The 15,723-nt window shown below is 48.0% G+C and overlaps 1 protein-coding gene across 5 annotated transcripts in view; it reads left to right on the top strand.

Moving 5' to 3' along the window:
* GLI2 (GLI family zinc finger 2) overlaps positions 1 to 14,823 on the top strand; it is a 204,585-nt gene extending 189,762 nt beyond the window's left edge. For all 5 annotated transcript variants that reach the window (XM_030018854.1, XM_030018853.1, XM_030018859.1 and 2 more), the window contains 4 exons: positions 150 to 314; positions 4,779 to 5,060; positions 8,208 to 8,544; positions 9,572 to 14,823. In XM_030018854.1, coding sequence (XP_029874714.1) covers positions 150 to 314; positions 4,779 to 5,060; positions 8,208 to 8,544; positions 9,572 to 11,928 — 3,141 coding nt within the window. In that variant the 3' untranslated portion in view covers positions 11,929 to 14,823. The remainder of the gene's footprint in view (positions 1 to 149; positions 315 to 4,778; positions 5,061 to 8,207; positions 8,545 to 9,571) is intronic.
* The last annotated feature ends 900 nt before the right edge of the window (positions 14,824 to 15,723 follow it).

The raw sequence follows: 15,723 nt of genomic DNA on the forward strand, positions 1-15,723 counted from the left end.
CAACAAAGTGGATGTTGTTCCCTAAAACACAAGCCCTTTAAAGGGAAGAAAAAAAGAAAGAATGAGAAACAGATGAGAAGGGTTTAGGCAGGGGGAAAATCAAATTTTTCTGGTTAATTAATCACTCCTCTTGTGTTTTTTTATTTTAGTTTGAGGGTTGCTCCAAAGCCTATTCCCGCTTGGAGAACTTAAAGACACACCTGAGGTCCCACACTGGAGAAAAACCCTATGTCTGTGAACACGAAGGCTGCAATAAAGCTTTTTCCAATGCCTCGGACAGAGCCAAGCACCAGAACAGGACGCATTCCAATGAGGTAAGCCTGGGCTCACAGCAGCTCAACGGAGGGATTTTTTTTTTTCATTTTGCTGACAATAAACATACACTTTACATGCTGGACTCATGTAAAAAGAAACCTACTGTAATGAGAGGTTTTTCTTATTTTTAATGGGATTTATTTTGCTGGAGAGCCAGACCACATTAGCTTTATATTTATGAAAGCCATGTTTGAAATCATAAACAGATGTTAAAGTATGCAAACTTTTTAATCAGCTTTGGAAATTAAAGCAAGCATTTTCCAAATTTATAATTTTTAATAGCACAAATAGGATTGTACAGTTGTGCATGTGGTGTTTAATATTACTGTGGAGCAGACTTGCAATAGTATAACAGCTACCCTGGATCCTGACGCTCTGGAAATAATACTCCCTCCATCGTTTGATGTACAATGATAAAGCACAATGCAATGCTTTGTTAACCTTGGCTAATTAAGACCCACTATTAGTAGTTGGGGAGCAGAGGAAATTGCCTTTATTGTAACGCATGTGATGGTCTGTTGCAATCAACCACGGCCGACGATTGAAATTTATATTACCACTAATTAGCTGACAGGGGAAGAAAAAACAACACTCCAAAGTTCTAATAGTGTTTGCAGCCATGAAGAATTCAGTCTGTAGCCTAATTTGCAACAGTTAAATATAGACTATTGGAGAATGGAACACAATTGCCACGGATGACAGCTTTTTAAAGCGATGCTGTGTCTACAAAGGGCTTGTTGGGAGTATTTGTATCTCTGGCATAATATCAGTCAGTGATAACCAAAGCTCTGCAGGTTTCAGAGATTCTGTTGGAGTCAGAATAAGGACTCAAAGTCTAGGATGCCCTTCCATGCTGTGTGATGCTGAGATGGACCCAATGAATGACCCGGATCCCTGTGTTATTTGAATTGGTTTGGGTATGAACCCAAACGTCAGGATTCTCCTTTACCAGTGAGCCACTTCCCCAGCAGGACACAGGTTAAAATTAACCCATACCCGCACTGGCACTGAGTAGTTTGGGGTTGGTTTAAGGCTACACCAACCTTGAGGCCAGGAGGGACCAACAAGACATGCAACCTCTCATCTGCTCAGCAACCTGCATTCCCAGTACCTGGTGTTTGACTAAAACATAATTTTCTCTCTGTTAAAGCTTCCTCCCCTGAAAGGTAGGCAGTCATGATTTAATCTCACATTTCAGGTATTAGAAATTGCTTGTTTCCGAGCCCCGGATGCTTTCTCTGCCTTCTTCCAGTGCTGGATCCAATGTCCCTTTCATTGTTGCTACTTCCACCTCACAACACTACAGCGTTAAGTCACTTTCCATCTTCTTATAAGCTAAATAAGTCAATCAAGCCACTGAAGATTCTCATTACTGCAGCATTTTTTCCTGTCCTTAATCAGTTTTGCATGTCTCTTCCATCCCTAAGGATTCTCACGTGGATGGATCAAGACTGCTGGTACAACTTTTAGTGCTGGATACAGACTCAGTCTGCCCAGTTTGTGCACACTGAAGCAGTATGTGAGCTACTTTTTGCCCATAGATCAGTTGAGGTCAGATCCCTAGAGCTTTTCCAGGATTTTTCCTAGGCAGGCCAGAGTTTCCCTTCTGTTGGGCCAGCTTGTGTCCCATGTTCCTACATGTGGAATTTTGGCCTTGTCTGTATTATTAAATGTCATTTCTTTGATGGGTTTAGTTTCCCAATTGATCCAGATCAGGAGCTGCACCGGATCTGGGATGACTCCTCACTTTGAGCAGAGCTTAGACACACTTGAAGGTCTGCTTGTTTGGGTTCCCATTGTGCAAGAATGTGAGGCTGTAGGGCAGGAGCATCCAACTCCTTGTCTATGGTGGACCCCGATCTAATATGCTGACACTTGGCACAGGCTGCATCCAACAACGCAAATTAAAGACTCAGATAACAGATAGGGATTTTACCGTCTGCTGTTGCTTCCCCTGGAGGATGCCAAAGCCTTCTCAGGTGCAGAAACAGCATAGCCACTAGTAGAGGATTTGTACCAGACCAGCTGAGCCTTATCATGGGAACTACATTGCACTGCATGATCTTACATTTTGCGATCATGCTCGCTCCTGAACTGCTGTTCAACCCTCCTTGATGCAACACAGGCGTGCCCCAAAAATTGTGGGAGATCTGTAGGCTGCATATAATGGCTCTCTGAGCCATATATTTGACACCCTCTTTTTGAGGAACATATAACATGATCCTTTGCGACAGATGACATTCCTCATGGCAAAGCTCATTGCATTGGGCAGCAGGCCCAGGTGACAGTCCTGCAACCAGCTGTGGCCATGACCAGTGGGTTAGCAAACTGCACTGAGACCTTGGCTCAAAAAACCACATGGATGCAAAGCAGGAGTCTGTGGCTGTGAATATTTCCCATTACCCATTGGTAACTCTGTTGTGGTTCCTAGCTACCTACTAAATATTTTCCTCTGCTTGCAGTGTTTACTTGGGATACACCACAGTTTCAGAGTTAAGTCATCCATGTCTCCTCTAAGGGGGAAGTTCCAGGTTCCCTGTATTTGCCTCCATCATTGTGTGACAGGATGTAGTGTATGGTTCAAACATGCCGAAGTTCAAGACTGGGCATATATTAGCACACTGGCTTTTTTTTGATTGTTGAAATGTCACATACACTATTTCATTTTAAATTTTCAGTGACTATTTGAATCCCTTCAGGGGATCCCAGTTACTCCTGGGAAAAGAGCTTTCATCCCGTGACCACTCTCTAGTGCATACACAAAAAAGTGGCATGAGTTCATGGCCAGCCAAAGGCTTGGAGTGACGTTTTCTCCAATTCAAGCTAAACAAGGGTAAAATGCAGAAATACAGTTCTGCTGAGTGCCTGGGGAGTTCTCCAGTTCTCCCACCCTAAGGAGTATCCTGCTGTATGTGTATGGGAGTAGGAGGGAGTCATCTGAGATATCTAAATTGTTGACTTCACTAGGCCATACACTGCATTAGATGTCAGAACCTGAATAACCCAGGGGATATATGAAGGCATGCCAACAAAACAGCAGTTGTGCTCAGTTCAGTTGCAGGAGGTATGGCCTGATGAAGAGGATGGTTGCACCCCATTAGGTGGAGTGTCTGCTGTTCAAGCAACAGTGATCATGTTACCCTAATTACTGGTGTCTGAAAAATCAGAACTATTGGGCCTAAAGGATCTTTATAAAAAATCCTTGAACTGTTTTATGTAGGGTTTTTTAGCATGTGTGGTGGGGGTTCTGTTCTTTAGAATAGGTTTTAATAGCAGCAATAATATTTCTATAATGCCTCATCCAAAATGTTGCATGAGATTTATAAACAAACTATTTGACTTTTTGTGCTTTGGTTTACCTAGATTTAAAATATATTAAATATTTACCTCAGTGGGGTGTTATGAGGATTTAGTTTGTTCAAGTGATGTGCCAAGATCAGTCAGGAAGCATGCTTTTGAATAAAAAACAGACTTTCAATGTTTTTCATGTGATGATGCTGGCTTTCTGCAAAGAATATATACTCCTTTGTATTTTTGCACTTAAGCTTCTGGACGAAATTACAAAACAGATTAAAAAAAAGAATAGGAATGGTCATTTTGGGCAGCCTTCAAACAACATCTATCTGTTTTTTTTCATGGATCTGTCCTAGTGCATTGGCAGCAAAATACTTAGAGTAGCTGTGAGGTTGAAAGCGGAACTTGTGATGAATTCAGAGCTTCGAGTGCAGCAGCACCAGCTCAAACAACTGCAGTGCTAATACACTTTGGAATTGGAAACTCAATAAAAAAAAAGTTAAAAGAAGAAAAGTATCTGTTTTCTGACTTCTGTTTTCAGAAGCATGGCTTCAGCCTTGTTTTCCTGTGGCAATCAATGATTCATGAATTCGGGACTAGAGTGCTATCGTCTGAAAAAAACATTGCATGCCTGTGGTTTGTTTTGCACAATAACAGATTTCAAGGTGACAGGTGCTGGAGTGGTATGATAGATTGAGTAGGGTGAATCCAGTCTGGCTTGGTTTCACTGGAATTCCATCAGCCAGAAGGTCTCAGACATATTCTCAGTGTAGACCCCACCTTAGCAGAGAGAATGTGTTATGGCCAGTCCCCTACATCACCTCCCTCCCATCCATAATCAGGAAACATTCCTGTGGCCACCCGAGCAAATACATACATGGAAAAGTAATATTAGGAAAGTATTTCATGAATTCTTAGCTGCCTTTTAATCCAGAAACTGAAAACAAGGAGTTTAGCCAACATCAAATGACTGGCCAGGTCTGTGTGGATCAGCAGCAGCCCATATATCACATCTTAGAGATCTCAGTCTTACAGAATCCTGTGGAGCAGATGCTCCACATTTTGCTGCTGCCAGCCGCTATGCTCATTGTATTTTCTTGGCCCATACGCTGTACCTGGAATATTTGGCCTTGTTCTAAATATAACCCAAGATTTGCTTGTATTGACAGAAACCCTACGTCTGTAAAATCCCTGGCTGCACAAAGCGGTACACAGACCCTAGCTCCCTCAGGAAACACGTCAAGACCGTGCACGGGCCCGATGCCCACGTCACGAAGAAGCAGCGCAATGATGTTCACCCGAGGCCACCTCCACTCAAGGAAAATGGGGACAATGAGGCAAGCGCCAAGCAGAGCAGCAAGGTTTCAGAGGACAGCCCCGAGGCCAACAGCACCTCAAGGAGCATGGAGGATTGCTTACAAGTCAAAACGATAAAAACAGAGAATTCTGTGGTAAGAGCAGTTGCTCTTGGCAGAAATGACGGGGCCCCTAATTCCTCCGACGCAATGGGGGCGTGAAGCATTTGCATGCCATTTACCTCTCCAGGCAGTTGCCCTTCACCTGCCAACACCCTAGAGTTCAAGTCCAGAGATGAAACTGCAGGTCAGGGCACAGTCCAGTACATTTTACACCTTCCTACCCAGCATCACAAATTCCCACCCTCGCAGTCATGGGGGCCACGTGATGCCCAGTGTTGAGCTTGGCCTCCCTGTGCTGTGAAAGTGGGTAAAACTCAGAGTGTTGTGGTCACATGAGCTTTACCTACCTCACCAATTTAAACTGAGCAACAACCATAAGGCACAGATTGGTGAACACTTCTTGAAGCAGAAGTCCTGGCTTAAGCAGTCCCTTTTCTCCTCCCTGCAACCTTCAATGTTTTTCTTTCCAAGCTGCTGCTGCACAGCAGTTTTGCTGGCACAGCTCTGTTGTGGGGTGTCTGATGAAGCCAGTGGGGATAAAAGTAGCTGCTTTACTTTTGTTGGGTGTCTTAAAGCAAGTTCAATTCCTTGGTCCTGTCCACCATACACAGAAGCACAGAATCGCTAGGGTTGGCAGGCACCTCTTGAGATCATCTAGTCTAACCTCCCTGCTCAAGCAAGGTCAGCTAGAGCAGATCACTCAGGAGTACAGGAGCTCAATACACGACTCCCAGCTGCCACAGAAAATTGTAGTGGGATGATGGGCCAGGGGAGTAAAACCAGGAATAAACATGGGAGCAATGCTGTGGCCCACAGAGTACGGGCCTGCAGTCAACTGTGATCATGTTTTACAGCCCCTTGAGTAGCCACCAGCTGAAGCAAAGACAGTTTATCAGCTTTCTGGCCATTGCCGCACCTCCACAATAGGCAGTAGTGTGGTTTATGGGGCTAATGAGATGTGTATGGTGGTGGGTCCAAACACATTCAAGCCTCTTCCACCCCACGCAGGGAGCCCACTTGCTCCTCAGCGCACCACTGGTGCTGGTGGAGGAGATGGAGCATTGCAACACATGGGTCACACTTTTGCATTTTGATATTTTTCTTCACCTTTGTACCCAAAGCTTTGGTCTGCTGCACCAGCTCAGAGTGGAGCAGGGTACAGGCTGGATACAGCAGAAAAGACCTTCACCTGCAAAAGAGAGTGTTCACATAGTCCCCAGAATTCTCACTAGAGCTGAAAGGACTTTGAACTCCAAAATATATATTTTCTTGATTTGAATCCAGGCTAAAAGACTGTTATCCCTATGAAACAACATGGCCTGGAGCTGCAAAGATTTTCTAAAGAAGGTTAAGGGATGTGTTGTTGGACAAATTATTAATGAGCAGCATGTTTTGGTTAGGAAGGAATTGAGTATTTTCACATCCGAAGTGTCTCTAATTGACAAAAAGGAACAGTTTTACTGTGATGAGGCTCTGTATTAGGTTACAAAAACTGAGTGTGAGAACCACTGGACATAATGACCTCTCTCCAACACTCTTCCTCCATGTGTTTTTTGGGTTTTTTTTCTATGAAAATATGGACACAATCACGGCTCCCCACCCCGTTTCTCCTGAAGGTGTGGGGTTGTTTTCCTAGGGCTCTGCGCTCCCAGGGCTGCAGCCAAGCCATGTCACTGGCGGTAGGGCCGTGGGTCGGATGTTCCTCTCCGCTCTTCCCGTCCAGCACTGCGTACTTCACTCATGCACATCTAACGGGCGCGTCTGACCTGGCAGGCCCATGTCCAACTCCTGTTTGCTAGTTAAAGTCAGGGTGGTGGGAGGGATGAGATGTTTCACTGGTTCCCATCATTCCGAGGCCCCTTGTTTCGGCCCATCTTTGGGTCTCATCCCAAATCCATGGAGACAGGTGGGAAGTGTCTCCAAGGGGGTTTTATCTGGGCTCCCAAAGAGGGAAGGCAGAGAAGACGGGGTACAGGAGAGGGGGAGATGTTGGCAATTTATGTTGTATTCTGCACTCCCCTCTTCCTCCTTTTACTAACATGGTCCTTTCTGTTAATGCTGTCTTTGTCCTAACAACCTGTTCTTTATTCCCACTTACCCTTCCTTACTCTACCTTCCTAAGGACAGTCGGTACTAAGGTGAGCAAAGAAATCCTTTGTATTAAAATAGCTGTATAAAGCATGGTCTCCTGCAGACCTCCTGTCTCCAGTTAACCCCCACGGGGTAGAGGCAGAGGCATGCAGAGTGATGGGGAGGGACAGGGGATATTTGCTTGAGTGCAGAAAGGGGGAGGACATAGTGCCTGAGGATTCCCTTTGCCACCTTTCTCCCAGCATCACAACTTGCCATTAAATCCTGGGATTGCAATCTCTATTATCCTGATTGAAGGGCAATGAGGCTATCAGAGCCAGTCAGCCCTGCCCATGAGGGCTGCTACGGAGCAAAGTAAAACACTGCATCCCCCTCCACTCCCACATTTGCCTGGGGCAAAGTACGTTGCCTTTTCAGCACTCCCATTTTTTGCTGGAGCATGGGCCTCGAGCAGCAGAGCCGGGCATCCTGTCTGGTAGCAGCAACAGCTACCTCAGAGCAAGTTCAGACCATTTAGCGTCTGCTGCAAATAAACTACTTAATGTGAAATGCAATTCCTAATGTAAATAAAATAAATATTTATGGTGCTTATCTACCTTATCTGCAAGTGGGAGTTTGCAAACAGTGAACCAGGTTTTTACCTGGCTGGAAGTTTGTCAGCTAACCTAATTATATGTTAGGGTATTTTAAAGACAGAAATATGTTGTGTCTGAAATACTTAGGCCTTGATCCTATGTTAGATAAGCCAGTGCTTGCTGCAATATACCTTGCACAACCAGGTAACGTGCTGCTTTTCTTTGAGAAGCATCTGTTCTTAATCTTTTGGGTGAAGAGCATTTGGTTTCTCTCCATCTCCTGTTGAACCCACCTTAGTTTTTTCCAGCTGCGGGGTGCTGCCGTGCCCTCCTCCCCCAGGGAAGTTGCCCCTGCCCTCTGGTAGAGCTGAGATGCTTCAGCGGGGAAGGGTGAGAAGAGAGGGGAGAGCTGGGGATAGGGCAAACATGTGGAGCCTGCTGGGGATGTTGGGCTCCTGGTTTCTCTCCATCTGTGTTTCCACCTGCTCAACTCCTCCTCTTTTCCTTCCCCAAGATGTGTCAGTCCAGTCCTGGTGGCCAGTCATCATGCAGCAGTGAGCCGTCACCCCTTGGCAGCACCAACAACAATGACAGTGGAGTAGAAATGAACATGCACAGCGGGGGAAGTCTGGGAGATCTGACGGCGTTGGATGACAACGCTCCTGTTGTGGACTCAACGGTCTCATCTGGTAATTCGACAGTCAGCCTGCAGCTAAGGAAACACATGACGACGATGCAACGACTTGAACAGCTCAAGAAAGAGAAACTCAAGACAGTTAAGGATTCCTGCTCATGGGTGAGCCCAGCTCCACAAGCCAGAAACACCAAGCTGCCTCCCATCTCAGGAAATGGTAAGCCCTGGGCCTGGGCCGTGTCCTGTAGGAATCCTCCAGAGTTTGACTCTGGTTTCATAACCAAGAGTCTGCCCTGGAGGAGGATCATTTCTTATTGCCTCTGAGTCAGCCCTTGCGGGATAGAGATGTCAGGTAAAATGGAGAGCTTGGGTGTAAACACAGCTGTCTGGTGATGTGCAACAGAAACCCAGATGCTCAGCACTACAGAGCTATGAAGGGAGGCAGAGGTGTTGGTGTCCTTGTATCTGGGCTTGCCCAAGGACCCAGCCACAGCTCTCCTCACTGTCCCAGTGGCAACTGCAAGACTGCTTGGGTTTGTTCCGGCAGTAACAGTTCCCTAATGGCTAATGTGCCTCCTGGAAGACTGCAGGAGGACAGCAGCAATCCAGACAAGCCCTCCATCCCTGATCTTGCTCTGACAGGCCTTCTGTCACTTCGGGAGGTCCTGGCTATTGCCTACAGCTTCATCTGCTAGTTTCCCGCTGGCTGGGGATTCCTGATAAAGGCTTCTTTATGATCCTTTCAGTGCTCCTCCAACTTTGCCAAGAAGTGCCAAGGCATAGGGCCTGGGTTGTACTAAACCTCAGGGCTTAGTATATTGGAGCTTCTTGGTTTACTCTGGGAAGAGGCCTTGAGTGTCAATTTTTGAGCTCTCAGCCTCCTATCCCTGACTGCTGTGCATCTGTCCCAGTGAGCAGCTGTGGTTGTAGCTATGTGCTGTTCCCGTGGCACTGTTCACACCAGTCCTACTTTTTTCTTAAGAGAAGCCCATGTGGAGGCATTTCCTCAGCAGCTGAGTATCAGCGGGGTACACATTGCAAAGACTCTGCAGCCCTCTTGTTCTTTGCACATGGACACAGAGCTGGGGATGAAGCTTTGAATTCACTGGTAGCAAATGAAATTCAGTATCGTTCCCATAAAATATTGGGGGTGGCTTTGTGTCTGTATTCTGGCACCAAGAACACTACCGAGTGGAACTTCTCAGCTAACTAAATCTTTTCCTTCCCTGCAACCTTTCTTTCAGGCTCTATTCTAGAAAATAGTGGTGGTTCTTCTGCTACGCTGCCTAACCCCAGAATAATGGAGCTGTCTGTCAATGAGGTTACGATGCTGAACCAACTAAGCGAGCGCCGTGATAGTACAACAAGCACCATCAGCTCCGCCTACACCGTCAGCCGCAGATCATCAGGGATCTCCCCATACTTCTCCAGCCGCCGTTCCAGCGAGGCTTCGCAGCTCGGGCACCGCCCCAATAACACAAGCTCTGCCGACTCCTACGACCCGATTTCGACAGATGCCTCCCGTCGGTCGAGCGAGGCGAGCCAGTGCAGCGGGATGCCGGGTCTGCTGAACCTCACACCAGCTCAGCACTACAGGCTGAAAGCCAAGTACGCTGCTGCCACGGGGGGCCCTCCTCCAACTCCCCTGCCGAACATGGAGAGGATGACCCTGAAGAACAGGATCTCACTTATGGATGGACCAGACCCCACCTTGCCCTCCATCCGCCTCCCTCCAGGCCCCAGGCGTTGCAGCGATGGTAACACCTATGGCTACCAGTCAGCTGCAGCGTTTCCCCACGAGGTGCCGGGCAACTGCACGAGACGGGCAAGCGACCCGGTGAGGAGACCTGCCGGAGACCCCCAGGCCCTCCCGCGAGTTCACCGCTTCAACAGCACCAACAGCATGAACCCCTTCCATCCTTCACACCCTACGGACAGGAGGAATTTCGGCCTCCAGAGCTACGGGCGCTCGGATGGGAGCCTCCCCCGGCACACCTACTCGCCCCGGCCGCTGAGCATCAGCGAAAACATTGCCATGGAAGCCATGTCCGGGGAGGCGGAGGCACCCGTCGGAGACGACGATATTATGCTGCCAGATGACGTGGTGCAGTACATCAAATCCCAGAGCAACGGGACGGCAGCCGAGAGCACTTCCATGGGGTACAGCAATGAGATGCAGGGCTTCCAGGGAAGCGGGAAGCTGCAGCCTCCAGCCTTGCCCGGCCAGCGCAGGATGGCGGTGGCCGAGGCAAGCATGAGCCACTTGGGACCCATGATGGCAGAGTGTCCCATGAGCTTTGATGCCTCCTCAGACATGAATAAAAATAACATGCCTGTCCAGTGGAACGAGGTCAGCTCGGGGACAGTTGATATCATGTCCAATCAGTCGAAGCAGCAGTTTTCACAAGGGAACTTAGCGGTGGTCCAGCAGAAGCAGAACTTTGGTCAGTACCAGAACTACAACCAGCAGCAGATGCAGCTGCCGGAGAACAGTATGAACATAACACAGCAGAGCTTTATGCAAAGAAATGTGAGCATGGACGGGCAGAGGCTAAACTGTATGCAGCTGCGGCAGCAGCCGATGAGCCTAGGCCCCGGTATGAACCCCGATCTGGGCTTGCACGCAGGGTATAACCAACCTCATCAGATGCTGAGCCCCAGTGCAATCAGTGGCAACCCAAATCAGATCTCTCCTTCTTGTAGCAGCATGGCAGCAAAGTCTGGACCCCACCTTCACCCTCAGCAAATGGACATGGCGACCGACCCTTCTTTAATGGTCAGCAGCAACAGCGAGCGCGCGATGCTGGGCCAGGTCATGCACGAACCGAGTCAGCAGAACTACTCATCTCAGCCGACCCGCCTGAACTTCCCCATGGCTCCGGAGGCCTTTCATCAGCCCATCATGACCTCCAACCAGCCCAGCTTTGAGCCTCAGCAGAGCATGATGGGTTCAGCCACGCAGGCGTATCCGCCCGCCATGGTCCAGCCTCGTCCTCCGCCCGAGCCAAGCCCAGCCGGCAGACCCCGAGGCCTCCGCACCGTCCAGCAGCTGGGCTACATGAGAACTCCCCACCCTACAAACACCATCAGCCCGGGCCAGGAGGCGGCGGAGGCCATGCATAAAAGAACCAGTGACATGTTGCCGGCACCAGCCCAGCAGTGCGTGGACGGCACGAGGGAAAACAATTTGATGTACTATTACGGTCAAATCCACATGTATGAACAGAACAGCAGCTTCGATAATCACGCGGACTGCCGGGTCAGACAACAGCAGTGCGCGCTGAACAGCAAGCCGGCCGCTCTGCCTTCCCCGGGCGCGAACCAGGTGTCCAGCACGGTGGACTCGCAAGGTCTTGAGCCGCCCCAGATAGATTTCGATGCCATCATGGACGATGGGGACCATTCGAGCCTGATGTCGGGAACTCTGAGCCCCAGCATCCTGCAGAACCTCTCCCAGAACTCCTCTCGCCTGACAACTCCACGAAACTCTCTGACACTGCCCACCATACCCGCGGGAATAAGCAATATGGCAATAGGCGATATGAGCTCCATGCTAACTACGCTGGCGGAAGAGAGTAAATTTCTAAACATGATGTCATAACAGTAAAGCACAAGGCCTTAGTGCTATCCAAGGGGCTCTGCGTGAAGCAGTTTTATGAATGTGCTTTTCAAAAATAATCTGTTTCAATAGAGTAGATTTTTTTTTATAAGTATTAAATACATTAAAGGGATTCAAAATGAAAATTTTAAAAAGTCTCTGTACAGAATTATGTAAACTATATCCAGGCAGTTTAGCACCGCAATGGTGCACCTCTAGTATTATTTTTTGGCTTGGTTTCCCAGAGCACTGAACGGTATCGCCACCAAGCTAGGAGACAGCATGAGCGTGGTTAGAGATGAAACCCTCCCTCCCCGGCAGCCCTGTAAATAGCACTCCCCATCATTTTCCGTTAGTTACGTTTGCAAAAAATTCCATTTTCAACCTGCCCCAGAACGAAATGGGAGGATGCGGTTTTGATCAGAATAAAAGCCATACTATGTATTCTGCTCTGATGAGACTAGGGTTTAGTTACGTCTCCAAACAAGCCCTCTGCCAGCAGTATTGTTTTATACCGTAAATACCTTTATACCTTGCAAAGAGCGTTGATCCCAAACAGCTTCTCAGCAAAGTGCCTTACCATGCTTTCGTGTTAAGTAGCCAAGGCCTCTCTTCCTTTAAAAATCAAATATAGTGTATTGCCAGAAGCGTATATAAAATGTACATTTATAAAAACATAGTGGTGTTTCTGAGAAAACATTGGAAAGACACATTGATGAGACACATAAAAGGTGAATGCACACTTTGATCAGATGTGTTTACAACGTGGTTTATATCATGTGCAGAGTGGAGCAGAGGCCTGGGAACAGCAATCACCGGGAAATAATCCCCCGTGGCAGGAAGGCTTCGGTGTGCAGACTGACACACATGCATAACTTTGTGCCCTCTGAGCGCAGTGACTTTCTGCAGGGGCTCCGCATGCATCTTTAATGTCAGATCTCTGAAACGTGCATTACCATATCCCTGTGCAGCTTTGCAATGGCTTCGCTTTCTGTTGGGTTTTCCATGCTGAGGTGCTCACATACAAAAGTGATGGTGATGGAGAGAGTTTTGTGATCATTGCAGCCCAGCCTGCACCGTGGCAGCGTTGTGGGAGCTGGTTTATCTGGCCAGGGTTGTCTGTGTAATATACTCCACGCAGGGCTCTGCCTGGGCTCCACGCACACAACCGGCGCGTGGCTGCACTGATGCGAGGCCAAGCATGAGCTAATACACCCTGCCCTGCAAGCAGGCTTTGTTGGCATGCACCCAGTGCTACATTAATGTGTCCCACAGCTTTGGTCAGCATGAAAAGAGCTGCTGTATCCAAAAAATATACCATGGACAACCCGGGGTGTTAGTTTGGCTAGTGCTTTGTGCTACAGTACATAGCTACTCTTTGTACCCAGCCTGGTTCAATTCAGCACTGCACCTGCAGTCTATAGCGTAGGCAAACATCTGGGTAGTCTCAAAACAGGTATTTGAGTCAAAATAGTAGCTCGGTCAGTGAGAATCTCTTGGAAACATCCTTGAGGAAGAGATGGGAGGAACAGGGCCTCCCAAAGCCAAATCCTCCACCAAAATACAAGTGCTGGTAATAATGATCAGCTGTTTCCAGGCTGGTCCCACCTGGCAGTGAAGTCAAGCTCAGTTGCATTATTTATTTTTGCTGTCGTTAGACAAAGAGGGTAGGTGCATGTACCTGGGTAGGAGGCCTTGCTTTCACTTCTGACTGCGTTGGACAAGGACAACTCTCTTCCTGCTCTCGTAGCATCAGATACTTTGTACCCGGTATGTTGAAGGGCAGGGGACAAGTGTGACATCCCCCCCAGGTTCTCACAGTTTGACCGGACAAGCATCCGCAGAAGCTTCACTCTCTCCTTCTTGTCTCCCCTCTCCCCCTCATATCAATGTGATGTTCTCACTTGCATCTGACTCCATCCTCTGCATGAGTCAGGGACAGCTCTCTAAAGGTGCTTTCTGGTGTCCTTTCTGCTTTCCTTTTGCACAAACTGATGTCAGGCTCACTCTTCCCGGCATGACCAGGGGCTGGCATGAAAATGCCGTGTGTTACCTCCAGGCAAACTTTGCGCTATCAGATACGCCAGCAGCCCTGCTTGGCAGTGGTGGGTTGGGACAGCGCTGCTGCCAGGTAGCCCTGGGTATGGCTGGTGCAGGAAGGTGCTGCTCAGCATCCAGCCATCTCACCCGTCCTCATCCTACAGGCAGAGGGTGCGCACAGAACGCTCTCACCCCCACCCTTCACCCCTCGAGGTCCCCGTGACTCCTGCTGATGTCCAGGGTGCATGAGGACAGGAAAGCAAAGCAAGGTGCCTGGCTGTTTATTTGTGTCTACCATGAAAATTGTGTTTAAAGGGATTGTTTTATAGTCCGCTGTATATATTCTCCTGCAGTTACTGACCTTGCCCTTGCCTTTGCATTTATGAAAAGAGGGCAGTACATATTTTAGGACATTGTATGTTGTCCTGGACGCTTGGAGTACAACTGGGCATCCCTTGTGCTGAGATGGATCAGGCTTTCGTGTGTCCTTCAACTGCTAATCTGATTTTTTTCAACAGCTGCGCAGGGCAACGATGGCTACCGAGTCCCTCTTCACAGATATCTCATTAGCAAAAGATCAAATACAAAAGCAAAACCAAATCTCCAATGACTTGAGATTTCTCAGACTTTCCAGTGGTGGTCTTCCTTCATTTACTGAAAAAGTATTATAATAACCATTCCAGCACTGTATATATTATGTATAGAAGACATCATTACTAAAAGTACTGTAGGTGAATTGTTCTGTCAAATTTATATCTTAAGAACATTTTTAGCTGTTTTCTACATCATAAGAAAGGAAGTAACATGCTGAACCTGTATATAAACCTTTTGTACATTAAAAAGTAATTTTTTTCATAATTCCTTGTGCCTGTTGTTATTGCTTTTTATTGGTAATGGTGGTTGGTCTTGATCTGTCGGTGCCACACCAACACGGTCGGTTGGACTCTGGTGGTGCTTAGGAACAGCTGGTGAGGAGCTGGATGGGGCTGGTGTGTGAGTCACTGCACGGATGTGCAATGTTCTTGCCTTGAAGAGCCTCCAGTCAACAATGGGATGGAGGTGGCAGAAAGAGAGGCAGCAAAGCTGGGGTGCTGCTGCAAGCACAGCCGTGCTGCCCAGGTGCCTTTCATTGGCCTCTTGGCAGAGGTGATTTGAAGGAGGATGGCAGTGCAGCAGGGACAGCACAGGGGAAGGGCTCAAAGCACGGGCTGCAGAAACTTGGCAACCAGAAGATTCATGGCAAAATGGCTTGTTGACCATCTTGGTCAGTGTCCGAAAGGAGACAGAAATAGGACAGATCAGCAGAGCTGTGATGGGCCATGACAGCGACAAGTTGAATATTGGGTTTGGAGAAGGGAGAAATGAATCTATCCACTATGTATGCGATGGGAAGCAATGATATGGTGAGCAACAGATACATCGGTCGTGATCCAGTTAGAGCCTGGTCCAGCCCATGGATGAGAAAGATTTCATTTGACTGCAGCAAGAGTTAGCTCAGCCACACAAGAGACTGATTTTCAATTTGGTTTCATAGAGTTGGGTTGGTGTGGACAGGGCTAGCACTTTAAGGGAGGGTGGGGAAGCTGTTCAGGGGCGATCCTCATGGGCACAGCAATGAGTTTGGAATAAAGTCAGCTCTTGAGCAAAGCAGTTGGCCAGTGAATCAGCCATGACACTTGGTGCAAATGAACCAGCAGTTTCATGCAGAAGCAGTAGAAGAGGATGTCCTTATTTTCCTCAATGCAGGATCCCTCCTGA

This window comes from Aquila chrysaetos, chromosome 6 (genome assembly GCF_900496995.4).
Source record: "Aquila chrysaetos chrysaetos chromosome 6, bAquChr1.4, whole genome shotgun sequence".
Classification (NCBI taxonomy): Eukaryota; Metazoa; Chordata; class Aves; order Accipitriformes; family Accipitridae; genus Aquila; species Aquila chrysaetos.